Source organism: Barbatula barbatula, assembly GCF_947034865.1.
Source record: "Barbatula barbatula genome assembly, chromosome: 8".
NCBI classification, from domain to species: domain Eukaryota; kingdom Metazoa; phylum Chordata; class Actinopteri; order Cypriniformes; family Nemacheilidae; genus Barbatula; species Barbatula barbatula.
The window spans coordinates 5,674,180-5,694,651 of NC_136771.1; the positions used below are offsets into that span (position 1 = coordinate 5,674,180).

The following is a 20,472-nucleotide window of genomic DNA, read 5'->3' on the forward strand; positions in this document are numbered from 1 at the left end:
TCCGTTTTGATATAACATGGTTAGGCTAGTTAGAAAATCAAAAGTAACAGTTTTGTCGATGTGGAATATTATAAAGTTTTGTTGGAAAGGTTCAGGGCGTACTTTGATATTCTTCCTCGCCTGTAAACACGAGTAGCTGCGAGTGAATTCTTGAGACATGATTTAAGTGCATTTCTCCCCGTGGTCAAAACGGAGCTGAATTTCAAGTAGTCTGGGTCTAGACGTGCCACACTTCTCAAAATATGAATGGATCTCATGCAGTGACAAACGCTCAGAACTTGGTGTTGAAATTTTATGAGAGACTCCACATGGCAACAGAGGCTAAGGAGACAACTGAGTTCAGAAAACAGAATTATTCAGAGAAAGCCACAACTGATGCTACTGGGGTAAATTACAAATATCGCAGACAAGGGAATGTTACGCTAATTCGCTCAAGTGCTTCTGTAACCATTCAAACATATGGTGCTGTTTGGTGGTCTGGAGGTACACAACACAACAACGATGTGGAGTCATTTCATTATCTTGTGAACTATGTTAGATCAACTTTTAGGGTTTTTAGACATTTCATAAAGGGGAGGCCCTATTTTGTACCTTGTTCTTGGAAAGTACAGACTTTAGATTTTCATGTGTCTTGTTATGCTGTTATAGTTTCACATTGCTTTTGAATGACTTTATGTAACTCCTGAGGTTGGATTTAGTTGAAATTCAAAAGACACTGAACTAGAATGACCAAACTACATCTAGAAATTACACGAAAATGGTTTCAAAAAAATGTTGGGCAAATGTATAATAAACATAATATAGACTTATATTATGCGATAGTATAAAGATATTATAAAATTAAATATTTATTAAATATAAAGATAGTACTATTTCATATTTCTCATATCATCTGGGGTGAACTTGAACTCACATCATAAAAAAGTTTATGGTGACAACAAAAACAACAACAAAGTTATTAAATGTGACAATATAATCAACAACAGTGTACATGAAAATGACAAACAGTCAAACAGTCAAACAACAACCCCATTATCATTTGTCATGTCCTGGTGCGTGCCGGGAACACCAGCATGAGGAAAAGGGTACAGGGTTTTACAGCATACTGTATATTGAGTACAATACAGTCTGTGACAAAAATACTCTTAAATGGACATTGAATCATTCTTACAAATACTTTATGTTCTATATAAGTCAATCCCTTTTTTTGTAGTACATAATCGCAAATCTCATGTAGACACTGTTCTACTGAATGCATGTAGTGTCAGTATCACAAAGTTTCGCTGGATCCAAAATTAAAAGAGATTTATAGCTTAGAAGTGTCAGAATTTAAGGAGCCCTGTCTCCGAAGCTGTGAAGCTGACATCTGTAGAACATTTAGATTGGTTTCAGTTGGGGTTTTATTTCCCCAAGCATCTGTTAGGGACCTTGGGGATCGGGTGGCGGGGAGCAGTGTGGGGCGTCTGATCAAGGTCGTTTCTGCTTTCTTTTATCAATCTTTCTTATTTATTTTTTCATATTTAACATCATATATTTATATATTTTGTCTGCTTTTCCCCATTGTGTTTGAAGGGAGGGTACGATTTCAGCTAATGCCTAAATAGCGTGCTAAATAAAAATCACCGACTGTCATCGCCTTTGTCTCACAGACGCAGGAAAACGTGCCATAAATAATTCAGAATTGCAAAACAACACCCTCTATTGTTTGTATCACTTTTACTTGTAACTAAATCAGAGAGACAAATGAAGAATGAAAGGTTGTGATGATGGAAATATCTCTCTGCACTTTAAAGAAGCTGACTTTAAGTGCTGCTGAACGACGCCTCTGCTGATGACAGTTCGGTACTTCTTAAAAGACTTTGAAAAGGACAAGCTTGACATCGCTCTACCAAATGGGGGTCTTGAAGTTAAAATAGCTTGAATGAGAAAGTAATGACCACATATCTAATCTGATGCAAACTTTTATGCGTTAAGTGCTTTTGAAGCGGATTGTGTCACATGGTGCGACACTATTAACACAAAGATGCAACAATGTGATAAATCGGTTCCTCTGTGCTCCCTTAATGCAATCTGTTCCTTTTTCAGTAAGAGACATATCATGAAGATTACAGAGAAAAAAGTAATAAACAGGAACGAATAAATAGCGTTCATGAGGAAAGAAGCCGAGTGTAGTTTGCACTATTGGCTTGCGTTCTGACTGCTATATTTCTGTTTATTAAAAAGTTTTTGGAGTGCATCTTTGCATTGTTTAAATATTCTTTGGACATGTTTTAAAACTGTAACTGAGATCAATTTTACTTTTTGTTAACTACAGTTTGGCTTATCAGGTTTAACATTTAAAAGAAATAGAATCAGTTAATGTAAACAGAACCAAAATCAATGCATTTACAAAAATTCATTCGAAAGCAAAATATATGTTTGTTTCAAGAACATATAATCATTTCATGTCAGATTACTGTGCCTTGAAATACAATGAAATGATGAGAAAATGCAAAACCATAATCAAACTTTTCTTAGTAGTCAACTGTATTTCTCACTTGCCTCCAGTTTTGCAACTGACAGAGTTTACATCGTTCGAACTCGTTTGACTTATGGTTTGTACTAAATCCTAATTGTCACACTGTATAGATTTTATTTCACAAACTATAAATCTCAATGCTTGACTGATGATATATTCCAAGCACCCTACAGTATTTAATAACGCCTGTTTTTCAGTCCCATCTCTGTGCCTGCACTGTAAAACTTTGCTGTATATTGCAGCAGGTTTGCAAGAACCTGACTGTAGATTTAATTTTCTTTTAAACATAAACTTACCCAGTTCTTATATTTTCTTTCATAAACATGACTAAATTTGTTAGGTCTCTTTTCTTGTTAAGTCTGAATTATTCTCAATAGAAAACAAATCAAAATGCTTTTTGCAGGGTTGCTGTGCTAATGTGACCAGTCGTCTCTTCGTGCTCATTTTGAATTTCAAAAGTCAAAGTTGTTTAATTTTGATTAAAGTAAAGTAAACTCAAATTGAAAACAGTACAAATAGGAAAGTATTAAATATTAATAAAATCTACTGTAATTACTGGCAAACCTGCTGCAAAATACAGACATTATACCTAGCATTTAAATTTACAAAAACAACTACGATTTTTCACATATAATTTCAAAACATACTGTAATTTCATGGAATTGTACTGTTTTTTATTCATATTTTTTAAAAATGCTGTCAAAACCCATCACATTACAATACGATATTTTTTTTAAAACGGTAAAAAAAGATATATATTTACAAGAAAAACATGAGAAACTGTAATTTTACAGGAAAACGTATTTTACTGTATATTCTTGCCGCCCGATTCGCCAGAAAGTTTTCAGGTTTTTTTTGTGTGTTTGTGTTTAGTTTCATTATTCAGTATATGATCTTAGAGCTTTTACCCAGCAGTACACTATTGAAGGATTGTGTAGACGTGAGCATTGGCGATGCCAATGTTGCATTATGCCACCTCTCATCATATCACCAAAGAATAAGAAAGTCATACCTTGGGAGTAAAATAAAGCTAGAATAGAGAAAATTGTGTATCTCTCATAGAAAACAGTAACCTACCTTATTGCATTGAGGGGCAAATGGCATTCCCTGAGGCACGTCTAGAGTTGCATTTATTTTACACAATACCAGGCGCCTTTATTTTGTGGATAGAGAAAGGCTCTTGACTCTGCGGTTGTGGAGTGTAAAGTTAAATGAATCAAAATGTTCTATTTTTACCTTCAGCAGCAAGAATGGCGAGGTGCTCAACGTTCTCGTACTGTAAACAGGCATTATAGTTACAACAGCAAATCACCTTTTTCATAAAAGCATTACCACGCTGAATATGGTGCCTGCAAGTTTAAATGTCCAGCCTTATAGTTATAGTGTATTTGTGAGTTTTATCAGTAATATGAATGTCACTTTATCCTGTACTAAAGAGGAAAACAGACTTGGTGAGTCTGTACATTTTTGTTTGTGCTTCTCAAAATGCATGTAAATGACGAGATTAAGAACGCGGCGTATTAATCAATAATTGTGACAAAAACGCTCCCATATTGAACAGAATGTATTTTCACAAAAACTATTCAGAGATCAAGAACAGAAAAAGTTATTCATTGAGTTCAAAGACGGAATCTTGAAAGAAAATCGCTGATATGATTAAAATTGCTCTCAGTCTTGTTCTAGTTAATGCCAGAGGCCAAGTCCAAATCACAAGGGCTAACAGCTCACTAAAACAATTTCACAGCTATCAGTGGTGGCTTCTTCGCCACCCCACCAAATTATCCAGAGAAGAAGACTGTTAAACCTAAGTTCAACATATATGGGCTGTGTCCGAAAGCTTAGGCACCTGACATGTTGCCTCGCTGCCTCATGAGGCAATGACTTTGGGGGCTCGACTACTCGAGTTCCCCGCAAGAGCACATGCATAGATTAAGACAATAAAGGCAGCAAAGGATACATAATGATATAACTAATAATAATTCATTACATTTATATAGCGTTTTTTCTGGGTACTCAAAGCACTTTACATCGAAGGGGGAATCTCCTCAACACCACCAAATGTGCAGCATCATGGTCACGATCTCTGGGAGAGATTTTAGGGGAGAACCCAAATGCAGGCAGACACAGGGATGAAGGGGTTAACAAGGGATTTAATGTATAAAAACAGGAACAAAAACAAAAACCCACAATGGGGTAAAAGAACATACAAGAACTGGAGGAGGAGGACTTAACTAAACTAACAAGGATTTAACAACACTAGACAAACAGCAACAACAGACTAACCAATAACTAAAACTCACTTCAACTCAGGCTCTTGGAATGTCTCAAAGATATGATGCAATCACAGGCAGGAGATACAGACACATGAATGCAAAATGAACAAGCACAAGGAGACTAACAAAGGAGATAACAATGGGCAGGTGTGGGTAATGAGACACAGCAGGAAAGCTATACTAGGAACGAGAGGGGCGGGGCCAAATGACGAGACTGGAGAGAACGCATATTATGTCCTGATTGACACTAATATGTTTCTCTCCACATAAACCCCGTGGGTCTGTCATGATTCTGCCCCATAGACCAGAAATTCAAGTCAAGAGAAGGCAGAATCATGACAATCAAGCAAAGAAAACATTAGATTTGTACGTGAACATTGGAACTTTGTTATTATTCTTTACTTAACTAAAGTTACCAGAAAAGTGTCACTCGTATTTTGTTACAGAAGAGATGGATGGCCAACCAAAACCCTAAACCGGTAATACACACATTGTTTGTCATTTCAAATCCATATCAGACAATATTTAAGGTGTAATCTAGCAGACACTTTTTCTGTACACCAAATCTGAGATCTAGCTCCCTCAAGCATTCAATATAATGTACGTTTAAAGACTTTTCAGTCCACAAACCTGCTCTGTAACTGTGTTTGGCCCTTTAGCAAACTAAAAAGAGCATTCGTCTGTCAAAAAACTCTTTTGGTACTCTTTCAGTATTCTTTCTCCAAATAAAGACTTTGGGAAAGTAATCCGTGGCTTTCGCCAAATAACAAGCTTCATCCCAGGTTCTCATAAGTGTAACGGACAATATTTCCTCTGAAGATCTTTCTCAGCACAGCTTCAGCGTATTAAGTGAGCTGTTTGCATCACCCTGCTGCAGAATAGCTTAAATTCAGTTATATTCAGACCGTCTGATCAAATAAGTTCCTCTTACATTACACTGGGGGATGTCCTTTTCTAATAGTGTATTCCCCAGCTTGCTTCAGGCAAATCACACTTGTTAGCAAGACAGCCTTGCTGAGTCAAAAAGCAAAGGTTTCATAACCAGGAAATACACAACAAACCCGGAATTAAAACTCAATCGGTTTCTTATTGATGCTGTTGTGGGATTATAATGTCATTCAGAGAAATAAAAGAGACATTAATAAAAAACCTGCAGGAAAATCACAGCTGTTGCGGGTATTTTATGGTTAACTGATGGTTTTACATTTTCTCCTGACTACAAATGTCTGCTGCCATGAGGCTAATACTGTGAAAACGTTGGTAAAAACAAACAAAGCCATTAAATAAAATGACAAAACACCTCTGTGACATTGATGCGAATGGCTTTTCAGCGTGAAACCGTTTCGTTCCAATTTTATTCATGAGCTGCTGATTCTGAGAACTCAGGAAATCCTGACCTTCTGTTCACAAGGTCAATGAGCATTCATTCAGATAATATTGTTTTGGGCCTCAAGAATTTTGTAACATAGGCCCGCTATCTTTTTAATCCTAAAACATGTGAATCACACTCTCACTTCAGTATCGGATACTCAGCTTCCAGTGCAAAAAGCACACTGAAGAATATAAACGAATGTCTGCAAAAATACTTTTTGGTGGGTGTCTTTATAGTCAGGTTCTCCTCCGAGATTGAATGTGAATAAAAGCGCTATTCATAAGCAACAGAAGACGCTCGCAGTGGAGTTGCTTATGTCAAGAGCAGAACGCCGCTTTCAAAAGCGAGGGGAAATTAAGACTAGGATTCGAGACAACCCACACAACCTCGCCGGAGGGCAGAAGGCATCCTGCAAATCCACGAAATAATGAAATAACTTTCCAAACTGAAGTTGTAGTTAGACGTTACCCTGTAGTTTTACTGATGAAAGGGTGGGTACACGATTTACGTCGTAATCATTAAAGTCAAGATTTCGTTAGAGGAAAAGTTCATCTCAAAATCAAAATTGTGTTTATTTTTATTCACCCACACAATGTGCAACATGTTTTAAGACCTCCCGGCCTCCTCATAGACATCATGGTTATGGTTGTTGTCAAGGTCCAGAAAAGTACTAAAGACATTGTTAAATTGGTCCATCCGTTCATAGTGGCTCAATTTGACTGAATAATTCTCGTGCGAAAACAAACCAAATAACGACTTAAGTCGATATATTATTCTTTGTCTTGTCAGTCTATGGTGCGCATTCACAAAAGCACTTCCACGCATTCAGTGGGGGCAGACGCCGGCATTCTGACTGACAACACGGAAGCACAACTGTGTGTTAGCAAGCAGACGCACGCTGTATATAAGCTGATCTTCGCAAAATGTCGTATGATTTCCATATTGAGGAAGACTTGCACTTTTTTGCCCAACTGAATGCGAATGCGTTGAAGTGCTCTCGTGAACATGCGCGATAGACTGACAAGACAGAGGAGGATATATCAAAGTCGTTATTTTGTTTGGTTTTTCACACATAAAGTATTGTCGTCACAAAAAATGTAATCGAGCCTCTATGACAGATTTAACAATGCCTTTAGTACTTTTCTGGACCTTGACAACAACTATAACCATGATGTCAATGAGGAGGCCTGGAAATCTCTCGCATGTCACCTAAATATCTTTATTTGTGTTCCGAAGACGCCGGGAGGTGTTAAAACATGTTGAATTTCATTTGGGTGACTAAAAAATAACACAATTTTGATTTTGAGATTAACTTTGCCTTAAAGGACGTCTGCTTGAGGATTAGAGTTAAGTGACATCTGCTCCAGCTGAAAGTACACCGTCTGAGCAGACACATTGCCCATTTAAACCTTATTTAAGTGAAAATGAGAGACGGTCTATTTCAAGGTTGGTTTGGTTAAGGCCAAATGATGCCTTTATTGACCTGTCGATTTCATTAACAAGTAAATGGGCAGCTGTAGATTCGTATTGACTGAACAGACAACTATATGCATACGAGTTTCAAAAAGGATATAAAGTTTCATCAAATCATGTTACTTGCATCACTTATATTGGTTTTGATGATGATAAAAACTATTATTTCATGCAGGGATTTTATAAAGAAGTATAATTCGATGTAAAAAGCATTGAATCAATTTATATCGAACTATTGTCTGCCTGGGGAACACAGCTGGCATTGTGCCTCCTCGGGGTAACATTTCACCAAGGCCATTGTAGGAAGTATCGGCATGTCAAAATGTATCTCCATCCAGTCAATGTAGCCTGAGGCAACAGAACTTGATCCAAAACTCTGATCAGAGCCCAGCTGGAAGGAAAGAACAAACAACATTTTTTCTGCTAAAAACCTATCCCAAACAAAGGGGAAAAATTACAGAAAGAAGTAAACAAGATCTAAGAGCCTGGCATTTGAGAAACAGACTGTGGGTCTTGCGGAGGAGTTGTAGAGGAAGAATAAAGGATCGCGGCTAACGTAACGTTGACATTTCGATTCTACGGATGCATTTAGCATTTCGCGTTCAAAAGTCAAATTATCTTGATGAATTTAAGAAGTCTGTAAACTGGATAATAGGAGTATGGCGTTTGAGTTCATTTGACTTTTAACACACATAAAAGTATGTTCGTAAAGTAACCTGCACTTTTTCAGAGCGATAGAGAGGCAAACGTTAAGGATTCTAGCATAGTAACATTAGAGTAGACAAAAATATATAGGCTACGCAGATGATCATATAACTTCTTCTCAAAGGAAAACAAATAATTGATTCAGAATGCACATTCCTAGCTGGCTTCAAGGCCAAGTGAAACATTGTCTGTTTCACAAAGGCAATTTTAACAAACCACCCATCAGCCCTGAACAGTTGAATTAAACTGAGAATGACAATCATATCGTGTATATTTCCTTAGATTTTTTTCTTTTGTTGAAGACCATTCATGCAAGCAAACATTGTTTAAAGATAACATAAATCATTGGTAAAATGTACGAGGAGAACCGGGAGTCCATTGAGAGTTTATTAGCAGTTTGTCTGGTCTACGTGTTAGACGTTTCACCATTTAATTAGGAAGGAATGAGAAAAAGATAAAACGCATGAGTACACACGACCCGGGTAGAGGTTGTCCGGTTGCCTGCTGTGCGTGTATCCATAACCTAGTGGGCAGTAAGTTCGGAAGTCTTTCAGTGTCATATTTTACAAAGTACAATGTAAGATGATAACTAATAGAACCCCCTTAAAGTTTATATACGAGTAAATAAATTATACGTACTAATGGGAGTTAAACAGCCCATACGGCGCAATGAAAAATGCCATTAAATGAATGCACGATTTAAAATATGAAAAGTTCAAATTCGCCAAGAGCATAGAAAGTGGAAGAATAAGCATCTCACACTACCGGTTATTACATTTCTGAGGGTTTTTCAAAGGTTTGGGTATGTAGGCCGAGATGGATCGAGGGGCGTGTTTTTTTAAGGAATCTTAGCCATTGACATTCTGCACAGACTGTGAGGTGCTTTCTGGAAAACGATGGCCCCATGTAAATTACACTTGTTTAATGTGCGAAAGATAATTATTCCATGACCTCTACCCAGCAACCACAAGATCACATTATCTGAGATGTTCATTGACTCTTTGACTTTCATTAACTCTGTTTTACCATTTATTGAAATGAGTCTGATTCAAGAGCGAATAGGAGTGGATTGTGATGATGTTAACCTGATGATTCAAAACATACAACCACTGATTTCAATCATAAATTTTCATTTTATAAAATATTATTGGCCGAAATCTCTTCTTGTGATCTCAGACCATTATATTAAGCCTTTCTCGACACCTGTCCACGAATACTCGGTCACTTAGGCCCAGATGTAATCTGCCACATTATGTAGGCTAACCGGTAGGGGTTAGTGTACAGGCAGCGGGATATAGGTCAAAAAATCCATCTTGGTGCTAATTTAAGTGAATGCGTATCGTATGCTAAGTGCTTAGCTGTAATCAATACAATCTCCTCATGTCCCTTTGGGCAGCAGAAGAGCAAAGTGAAATACAGCTTGCATTTTAGGGATTTGCACGGGCCAAATTGTTCAAAATTATTCACACACCTGCACTTTTACCCACATTACCATTCAAAGGGTCACTTACTCATTCTTTTCATGAATCACATTTTCTCAAATTTTTTTGACATATAAGGCCATTGATTGTACTATAAAAACATCCTTTTAGTTTCAGAACTCAAAACTTCAGAGTCAAAAGAAGAGGAGATAAACACCTACTTCTATATAATGGGTGAGAAGAACAGAAGTGTGTTGACTTTATGGGACTTTTTACACCTCAATTGTGAAAATACGCTTGGGATTTTGATGTCACGTCGAAGTTGCTTTGAATGCTTACAGTGGGTGCTTTTCAATATGCCTCATCGTTTCCTCGCTCCGCCATCCTATGACCCAGATACCCATCAAGCTCAGCCATTTTTGAGGACATCTCAATTCTCTAATTGCATCAGGAGGCGAGGATCGAGGAGCCTGGCCGTTTCTCAATTCCAAGAGCGCAAAGAACGGACTTGTGTTCTCGTGGAGACCGGTCTTGCGAGGCAGACTCAGAAGAATGAACTTCAAGCAGGTTCCGTACGCGCACGAGGTTGCATTCGATGCCTCCTTGATATCGAGAACACATCCGGGTACTTTCATGCGTTCTCTGTTCTTGTCTTCTTGATTATTGGAACCGGATTTTGACCGTTATTGATGATGTAGAGCGAGAACACAAGGACACAAGACCGCTAAAGAAGGAATATTGAGAAACGAACGCTTTGTGAGGAGTCATGAGCGAGGATACACAGGTGTTTCCTTTGTTAATGTAACGGATACTGTTACGAATTGATCTCAGAGAATGCTACAACAATAAGGAAGTGCAGTATATAAAACATTTTTCCACTTTATAAGTTATCAAAAACTATGTCGTACTTCTTTCCTCCAAAACATCCCATATAAGTAAAAACGATTTATATTTAAATTAAGTCTTTGTCTGGAACTGCCGAATGAATCTATTTTAAAAACGTTTTTTAAATTAAATTATTAAATGTTATTTTGTAATAGGCTAATGCAAAACTAATTTCAAACATTTAAGCTCATATTTAAAGCGAGTGGGTTTTCAAACATTTTATATTACCCAAAACTTTTAAACAACATAGTGTATACTTTATGAATACACTATATTATATTAAACCATATAAATGTCTTAGAGTCCCTTTGAAGACGTTTTGAAGGTGAAAGCGTTACTTAGCTCATTTCTGGGGATAGTTTTTGTCGCCAAAAGCAGGCTATATTGTCATGTAAACCCACCAAAACACATTCTTTCATAACATCAAAAACAACATTCGACCATCGCTGTCTCTGTTGAAGAAATATAACCCACTGATGCAGCTCATGCGTTGATCCGTGAGAACTGTTGCGTATCCATGCTGAGCTCCTGCAGTTTTGTCCCTGTCAACATAGAGCGCCTTGTCTGGCCGCAGCATCTTCGCGCGCGGATGACAGGAGAATAAATGTCACTGCTGCGCGCGCGCACGTGCCAAACCTACAAGATTTCTCCCCTCATAGTAGTCTAAAATCGAAAGATCCAGCAGATTGTCAGGGATAGCCTTCGTTTATACTCTTTATGAATAATTCTAGAAAAACTCTTCAAGATATACGCAACGAGGCAGGCAGACATTTTATATCATTTGCGCAGTTGGAGAATGGAGTCACTGTGCTGCGCAAACAGGACAATGTGCCTTAAGCAAATAACAATGAAAATGGATAAAAAATAAAATAACATTCTGGAAACGCAGAAATGGAAACTTCGTGGTCAAATTAAATTAACTGTAAAAATGCGAGTAAGTCCTAAAATTATATAACTGTACAGTTTATGAAAAATTACAGAAATGAAAACGAAAGAGTTTGAATCATTATACGCACGATGACATTATGCCTAACTCGTTTCATTCTCTCTCTCTTTCGCACGATCCCTAGACGCAGCAGCAGCTTGGCTTGGATTCAGTACCTCCCCTATGCACTGCCTTACTCCATCACATCCCTGAACGTGAGCGGTGTAGCTGAGGAGCACTTCTTTAAAACCCCGAATCTTCGCTGGAGTTGCTTCCCTGTGCGTTTGAGAGTCGGAGGGAGGGGATAAGCGTTCCCCCAAATCGCTTCTAACGATGGAGACCTGTCCAGGAGTATCTCCTGGCTCACACTTTACTATTTTTACCTGGCTTATTCTATCATCCTTTTACCTTTTTCCAAATGTAGAGGCAGGGATAACTTGCGCATTGTGTACGTCGCCAATGCAACTGAGTGACGCGGGGAATGTGTATCTGCGAAACCCGTCTGATACTGGGAAATATTCGAGACGGGATCAAAAGAAACCCGAGCTGCCCACAGTTCTGTACCCGAATGGAGTACCCAGTGGACGAGCGGCGGGGGATTTTCCTGGGTTGGTGGAGAAACTGGAAAAAGACGCGAACGCAGCGGGTCTGAACTCCCGTGCGCTTATGGAGAACTTAACCGAGTCCGGTTTGGATGAAGAAATGTTTTCGGATGAATTTTCGGAGAGTGAATCCGAATTCGAAACAGGGGAAAGGCTAAATTACGCCGCGCGTATGAGAATTAAAAGAAGCGTGCCCGAGTTTACGAAGAGCGCACGGAGCGGAGAGGCGCGCTCGGAAGAGCAAAGAAAAAGCCCTGGTCTGCGGATGGACGGACCTGCTAAACGCACCGAAGTTCGGTGGAACGTGGATGATGATGGCAAAGTATCGGATTCCAGACTAGACGAACCCAGAGTGGCCAGCAGCACTTTTTCTCTGGCTGGAGACTCCGCGCACAACCATGCAGTAGTGTATTGGTCCGGAAAAAACAGCAGCGTAAGTCCGCAACATTCAGTCCTACTTGCCTGCTCTGTTGTGCGAAATTATGAACCATACGTGAACAACTCCAAACCCCAGTGAGACATAATACTAGTCTCTCTAGTCTAGTAGTAGGATTTTTATCAACTCCAGGTGTTGTCATTATGAAATAACGCACATGTAGTCGAATACCTTGGGGCTACTAATGATAAGCGCTCCCCAACCCGTCCTAAAATAACCCCTTCCTGAAATATGTTTACAAAACACATGTCTACAGAGTGTTAACCACCTGTTCGTGTTATATCTGGAGAACAATCCACCCCTGTTTTGATATGGCAAAGGGTATATTCTGTCACAACTGTATGTTCTAGCCCATCATGTGCTGCAGGAGGTTTTTTTCTAAATCGCATTCAGTTGAATCGACTGTGGGTGGAAATTCTGTAAATATGAATTTAATGACGAATCCTTCTCCACTCTCAGTTATAGAGAGAGAGAGAGAGAGAGAGAGAGCAAGAGTGTGCAGGTTGTTGGCTGGAGTCTGCTGTGTCTGTCTCTTGCTGACTTGGGTGCGAGACATTCAAGCGCTGCCCGAGATTTTGTGGATATGAGACTTTATTATGTACTTCCTTACAATCTTAATAATTTAAATGTCAATTTATCCAATTTTGACTCGGAGGTGGATGCGGTCATGCATTCAACAGTAAAACTGGAAACGTGCGCAGGTCTGAATGCTGAAATTTGTGGTTCATAGACAGGTGGGGTTTGAGGATTGTGAAATGAGTCTGAAGAGAGGAGAAACAGATTCATATGTTAAGCCTGTTTTCTGTGTCTGTTTAATATATAATACATTACACTTTATTGTCGTTATATTTTATTATGCTATCAACCTCCTAAAAATTAATGTTACCCTACGCTTCGGGTGTCACAACCTGATTTCAGGCTACATTACATAAATTCTGCAGTATTTCTGTCCAAAGTCTTAACAGTTCAGCCTTAACGATAAAACCTTCTCATTCATTATTTTCCTTCGCTGTGCCCATCTGTGCAGAAATCTTCAATAAATCTAAAGAGAACCGTCCGTTTTCACGCGCTGTCCACACATATTGCATTCAGCTTTATTAACTTGTTTAGTAGCTGTCAGTGGGAAAAAAAACACAGCAATTTTGGGTAAAGGGTTACTGCCCGCCAGGTCCCGTCCCTCACCGCCTCAGCTGTAAATCTCCCATAATTATCTTCTGGACTGAGGCAGCCATTTTGCAAGATTTTGTCCTGTTCAGGGACTGCCTACTCAAGCATGTTTTCCCTGCTGCAAAGCTTAGTCTTCAATGGTTTCAGGTTTTATGAGAGATGAACGAAGGGCCCAAGGACATGTTTTTTAAAACCACCATATGCGAAGTGAATTTCTTTGGCATTCAGTTATGAAGACCATAGTGGGCTTTATGTGTCATATTTAAGCAAAGCGTTAAATACGTGCATTCAGTTTGGAGAACCAAAGCTATCTTGTACTCTTTTCCTATGGAGGCCATGTTATGTGCATAGCGTTTCTCTGGGTTTATTTTGGCTTCAGTCATTTTGAATGACAGCCACAGATTAGACCGTGAACCAAAAGTTGTTGTCACGTTACCCATTAGCCAACTTTATAAACACTCCATGTGAAACACAGAGTTTAACTAAGGGTGGAGAAAGATTTGATCCACTGGAGCTCATCTATGGTGTTTGCAGATTTATGTCTTGTTTATTCATGTTATGATTTACTTCCCATGCTTAGATGTCATGCGTTCAGAAGGAAAATAACACATTTGATTTGCATAAGCTCCGAAGTGTAAGCCTGGCATGCTCGATTGGATTCGGATATAGTCGCAAAGATTGGGTCATTTTTATAGACCGTGTTGTCGCACGCTTGAGGGATTACACTCTTTAAAACTATAACGCCTCAGTGAATATTTAAACATAAAAACGGATGTAAACTGGTGGGGAAAATGAGCTTATGAGTTTTATTTATGATAGGACATGAATATGTATACCTGTACATACGTTTTCTGAAGATTATGTGGGTCAAAGAAGTGAAACCATGTTGTGCCTAAAAGGGGGCGTGGCATCAGATATCTGTGAGTTTTATATCATTTTTCAAAGGCATGAAATATTCAAATATAATTCATTTTTTCATTAGAAGTGATTTTGCCAATATGTACTTTAAATAAATATAATTTGTTTATAAAAATAGCTATATGCAAATCCTCTATCAGGTACGCTACACCAACACTTCATTTCAAGTACACTTTAAGTTTTAAAGCACACTTATCCAGATAAAAGGCAATTAGTCACCTACTTTATACCTCGTGAGAGCAAGTATAGATCTTTAACAGCATTCCTCAACATAATTCAACATCACAAGTGTATTGTAAAGCGATTTGTTTATTTAGCATGGATGCAAATTACTAGTAGGAGGCAATGGAATGTCATAAATAATGTAGATATCCCGGTACAGCATAGCCCCCGAACTCCAATTAGTGTTCACACGTTTGATTTTAGGCCCTTTATCATGCAGCTGTGGTCCTTCTCGTGGAAGCTGGCAGTACGGTCGGGCATTTATCTCTGGGGTTGCCCTACGAGCCAAATCTTTTGGCTGACATTCTAAGATTTGTGGGCAATATCACACTAACAACTCGTTTCGTTCTTCTGTTTAATTGGGAGGGGGAAATAGTGACATAATCCAATAATTCAACAAAAGTTGTGGAGCACAAGAGAAGATCATTTGAGAAAATGATTTTGTGCCCATACAATGGAAGTCAATGGAGGCCAATGTTGTTTGGTTACCAAGACTCTTCAAAATGTCTTATTTTGTGTTCTGCAGAGGAAAGAACGTAATACTGGATTTAGAATGAGGGTGAGTGAACGGTGACACAACTTTCATTTTTGTCTCTTTAATGAACACATACTGTAGTTAACCCCCCCCCCCTTTTTTGGCACAGCATGGTTTTAGTTTTCTGATCTACAGACGTAATCTGCTCTCTTTCGAAAAGGAATATTCCTCTACTACTTGTAATGTAGTCAAGGGAAAGCCATTTTTATTAATATTTCTCAGTTCTATTTGTTGACTCTGGTTTTACAGAAATTACTTCAAATATTACAGTCTCTGTGGAGAAGTTGACATTTTCAATTTTCAAAAATTGTCAGGACACTCTGGTACTAGAAGTACCTAAATTAAATAACCTTTTATCTGCCTCAGTATACAGTTCGGTATCTCTCTAATATTCATCTTATGCGCACGCACAGCACATCAGCATCTCAACCGCATCATCTTCGTTCACAAGTAACACAAGTTCACAAGTGAGAATCGTGGCAAGTCAGTGTACAAGCTATACCCAGCCATTATCTCCATTGTGGGGGGGTTGACGTACGCTTGTAAAGGATGAGCTCTGGAGACGAGAACAATCCGGCAAATGACATGCTTGGCTGCGGAACCCAAACAGGCAACAAGGGTGTCTCCAAATGTATGTGTCCCTCTGTGTTAATTAGACTGATATAACAGAGTGTCAAATGTGATTTGGTTTCATCTCTGTTGCGTTAAACACTTTTTTCCCGCTGGGTTGCTCAGGCAGGCAGTTTCTCTCGCTCTCGCTCGCTCGCTCACGCTCTCTCTCTCTCAATAAGTGATGAACTTCTTCCAAACTGCACAACACAAAAAGAAGATATTTTGAAGAACGTTGGTAACCAAACAAGATTGGACCACATTGAGTTCCATTGCATAAACACAACCAGACATTTCTCAAAATATTTTATTTTGTTGTTGCACAGAATAATGAGTCATATACAGGTTATAAACAGCATGAGAGCGACTAAATGATTACAGAATTTTTATATTTGGCTAAACTATCTCTTTAAAAACGTAGATCTTGCTCACAAAAGGTGTATTTAAAAGGTGGCAAAATCCACCGAAAGGGCCAAAACTTATTTCTGTTGTCTATGTGGATGCAACAAAAATGTATGCCAGATTGTACTCTGGGGATTTTTTGTATTTACAGTATTCATGTGGACGGACCATACCTCTTCTCTCAAAGGGCACGTGGCCTTAAAATGTCTCACCCACACACTCTAATCAGGGTAGAGGATGGATGAATAAGACATGACCGTAGATCTCCACACTCAGAGTCGACTCATGGAAATCTGTGCACTTGTGTGTGTGTTTGGCAAAGAGAATTTTAATGAGTGTGTGAGCTTGTCTTGATGTGACTAATGCTGACAGATTCCTGCGCAGAACCAGCGCTTTACTGTCTAATTAAAACTAATCTGCTTCCTTAAATTCACTGGCTAAAATCAAAATACGGTACATTAACGCTATTACCGTTTCTGACAGCTTTGCTGTTTACTCCCTCGCATCTTTGATTCACAACTGTCTGAAGCACACCACACACACAAAGGTTTTTTCCCAAATTTGTTGATTTGACTTATTTGTAAGGATCAAATAAATGGGTTGTATTGGTGTTTCTTAAACTTGAAGGTTTTGTAGAGTAATCAAAAATAGTACTCACAAAACATAAATATTAAAAATCAGTTTTTCCTAGTGTATTTGTTTGCCAAGGAATGAAATATGTCTCATATATACTCATTTGTAATGCATTTACTGTATATCTGCGTTTGACATTGTTAGAAGTCAGATTAAACTAGTTACAGTGTGAGAAGTGATTTGTAAGAGAGTGTTTTGCCAATTTCCTGCCTGCACTATATTTTCTTTGGCTATTCAGAAGGACGGGCAGAAATGAATACCATCTTTTCCGAAATAAAGCATCTGCTTGCCCGACTACTAGACCAGAGAGAGAAATTAGATTCATTTAACCATTTTAAAGGCTCTTGTTTTTTGTGTGTACTGTATATGGACTTCAATGTGAGAAAAAATTGGCGAATGATCCCGTCAAACCTGTCCTAATTGAAAATTCTTTCATCATTTATTCATCCTCATGTCAATTTAAACCTCTTGGACTTTCTTCTGCAGAACACAGAAGTTGATCTTTTGGAGAATGTTGGTAACCAAACAGCATTACCCCCCATTGACTTCCATTGTAGAACACCACACCAATGAGACTCTTCTCATAAAATCTACTTTTGTGTTCCACAGAAGAAAGAGTCATATACAGATTTTAAAAGATTTGAGGGTGAATAATGAAGACAGCATTGGGTGGACTATCCTTTAATAGTTGACTTAGACTTGTGTCTGGATTCTGGCAAATGAGTGATATACAATTTGTTGGCAAAATAGGTGTGATATGCTCTTTAGGAAATAACGGTAGAAAAAACATCTTGAAGGTTTAGTTTGATGTCTGCGCTTAAAGTAACACGTTAACTTTAAATTGAATGTTTTTCCTTTGACGTGTTTTGTTATGAAACAGGAGGCACAGAGGGGGATATTAAAGGACAGTATTGCTTGTTTTTGAAGTAAGGCCATATTTATATTAAATGAGTGGGCATTTGTAGGTAAACATTTAAACACGTTTTTTCATTAATTGTATTCCTTTTTAAACTATTTTAATCATACTAACTTTATGAATTAATATAAAATTAAATATACATACGTACACATTAATGTTAAATTACATTTATTATGATTTACAAAAATTGTATTCAATTAAAGAGCATTTTATTGAATAGCTCTGTTTTTGTCCAAACAGTGACTCTATGAAAGTCTGATTGGTCTGTTATCCTCTGAAACAGCTTTCCTTTTTATCATATTTATTAGTTATATTTAATTTGACAACATCTTGAATTTAATAAAAAATAATAAAATAATATAAAATGTTTAATTGAATATACATTTATATACTGTATATACAGTATATAAACTGAGCCCTCACGTTTTTAACTCCACATACATACATAAATATACCCCTTCCCATTAACCAATATATCCCAAATTGATAAACAAATCTTGCCCTACATTTTTGTTCTGTTCCAAATTCTGTTCATATTTGTGCAATCGGTGTGACTGAATTTCTAAGAAGATCTCTAACTAGCCATCTTCTAGTTCATAGTCCATTTAAACAATTTTGCAATGCAAAAATATTGTAACAAATAAGTTCCTAGTATGTTTTTAGTTCGCAGCGCTGTGTGACTCCCGCATCAGAATCAACATGAATATAAATAATCAACAAGATAGTGAAGTCGGTTATATGTGGTTACTGCCCATCTCACAGAGTTCGATAAAGCAGGAGGAAATTGTTTCCGGCCCTTATTACTCGTTTAACTGGCCATGTGCACCTAGCAGTTTCCAATCTCGTCTAAACTCTCAGGCTCTGAATTCAAAGATAGCCAGCGATGCAGACGGTCAGAAAGCATGGAAGAGCTCAATTAAATCGGTGCCAAAACAAAGATGGCAAAGATATCAAGGAGGAATGAACTTGTGTTTTCCTAAGCAACCGAGATGGAGAGTATTGTTTTGGTAGGACGAGGTGTGAGGTTCGTTGTTCTGGAAATTTAAGTCACTAAATAGCTCTATGATTGTTCACCATGGCTGTTGCTATGGCGATACCGAGTGTGTTTGCCAAGGGGAAGACTGTGAAAGAGTAAATTAAATGTGGATGATCCTTATTTACTGTACTCTGTCCAATAAAGTATAGCAGGGCAGCCTGTGAGAAGACGGCTTATTCGCTGAAAGCGCTTTGTATAATAAATTTGGGCCAATCACTAAAAAACGCTGTATACATGCTGAATATGACAGTATTACAAGCACAGAGGTAGAGTCGCTCATACAAACAAGTTCACACCCAAGATGTTAACACTCACTTGTGTGATATGGCATCTTCTAGGGGGTTTTCAATCTTACAGGAACAGTTCACCAAAAAATTACATGTTCAGTTTCTGTGTGTTCCTCACATAAGCGTTTCAGTGGTTTCTGAAAAGTTGGAATAAAGAGCAAAAGCATACTTTTATAAAGTTTTTTTTTGTACTTTTAGGTGATCAAACGTACTGTGATATGAAAGCATTCTTTACCATTTCCTCTTTACAGAAAAATACTCACAAGTTTGAAAGAATGTAATGGGCCTGAAGCATGTAATGGGCCTGAAGACTGTCACGCTGTTGCTCTTAGTACTCCATAAGTCAAGTTCTAGTCTCTCGCAGGCCATTAAAGCTTGAAAAAGCATTTTAAATACATTTGATTTCTGCCCAATCCTTCGCGTCCCTCCAGCCTACTTCCATCTGTGTCATCTTTTCCAAATGAGTTGACTACTGCAGCCTGCGAACACGGTCTTCATAATAATATCAAACATTCACGCCTGTAATGCAGCAAGACTGTTCCATTTAGAGGCACCACACTTCAGAAGTTGTTCAGCGGCGAACCAGATAACATAATCAGCTACAAGGTGAAAGAAGTGTGCTTAATTAAAGTAGCTTTGGCCAATTTGTTTTTGCACGCTTGGAACGCCAGAGATATTAATAATCTTAAATGCAAATTTAAGAGGCTTACATCACGGCTACCTCGACAAAGCCAAGTTAAGATTAAATGTTTTTTTTATAACTTATTTTGGACTTTATTTTGGTCCAGTCAGTAATATCTAGCGGCAAGGTTTCGAAAACACTACAACAGCTGACCGAACATGGCGAATTATGCAAGGGAACCCGTGGTGTATGGAGATAGAAATAGCTCATTCTCAGGTAATAAAAACATAACGCTTTATTGTGTGCACTCTGTGTGTTGCATTTCTATCATTAGATCATCCCAAAAATGACACACTGGACCTTTAAGTGTAATATTGCAAATTAACGCTAAAAACTGTTTTTGTGCGTCTAGTATAAATAAATTACATTTTATTCATATTGTGCTTTATACAATGTGCATTATTCCAAAGCAACTTTACAGGAGAAAATAAGAAAAACACAAAGGCAAAACA

The 20,472-nt window shown here is 38.1% G+C and overlaps 1 protein-coding gene across 1 annotated transcript in view; it reads left to right on the forward strand.

Annotated features, from left to right (window-relative positions):
• Positions 1-11,783: 11,783 nt before the first annotated feature.
• Positions 11,784-20,472, forward strand: part of LOC306897096 (uncharacterized protein) — a gene marked incomplete at its 3' end in the record, with an annotated part of 82,295 nt that continues 73,606 nt past the window's right edge. Inside the window, exon 1 of the mRNA XM_079461575.1 lies at positions 11,784-12,607. Coding sequence (XP_079317701.1) covers positions 11,906-12,607 — 702 coding nt within the window. The 5' untranslated portion in view covers positions 11,784-11,905. The remainder of the gene's footprint in view (positions 12,608-20,472) is intronic.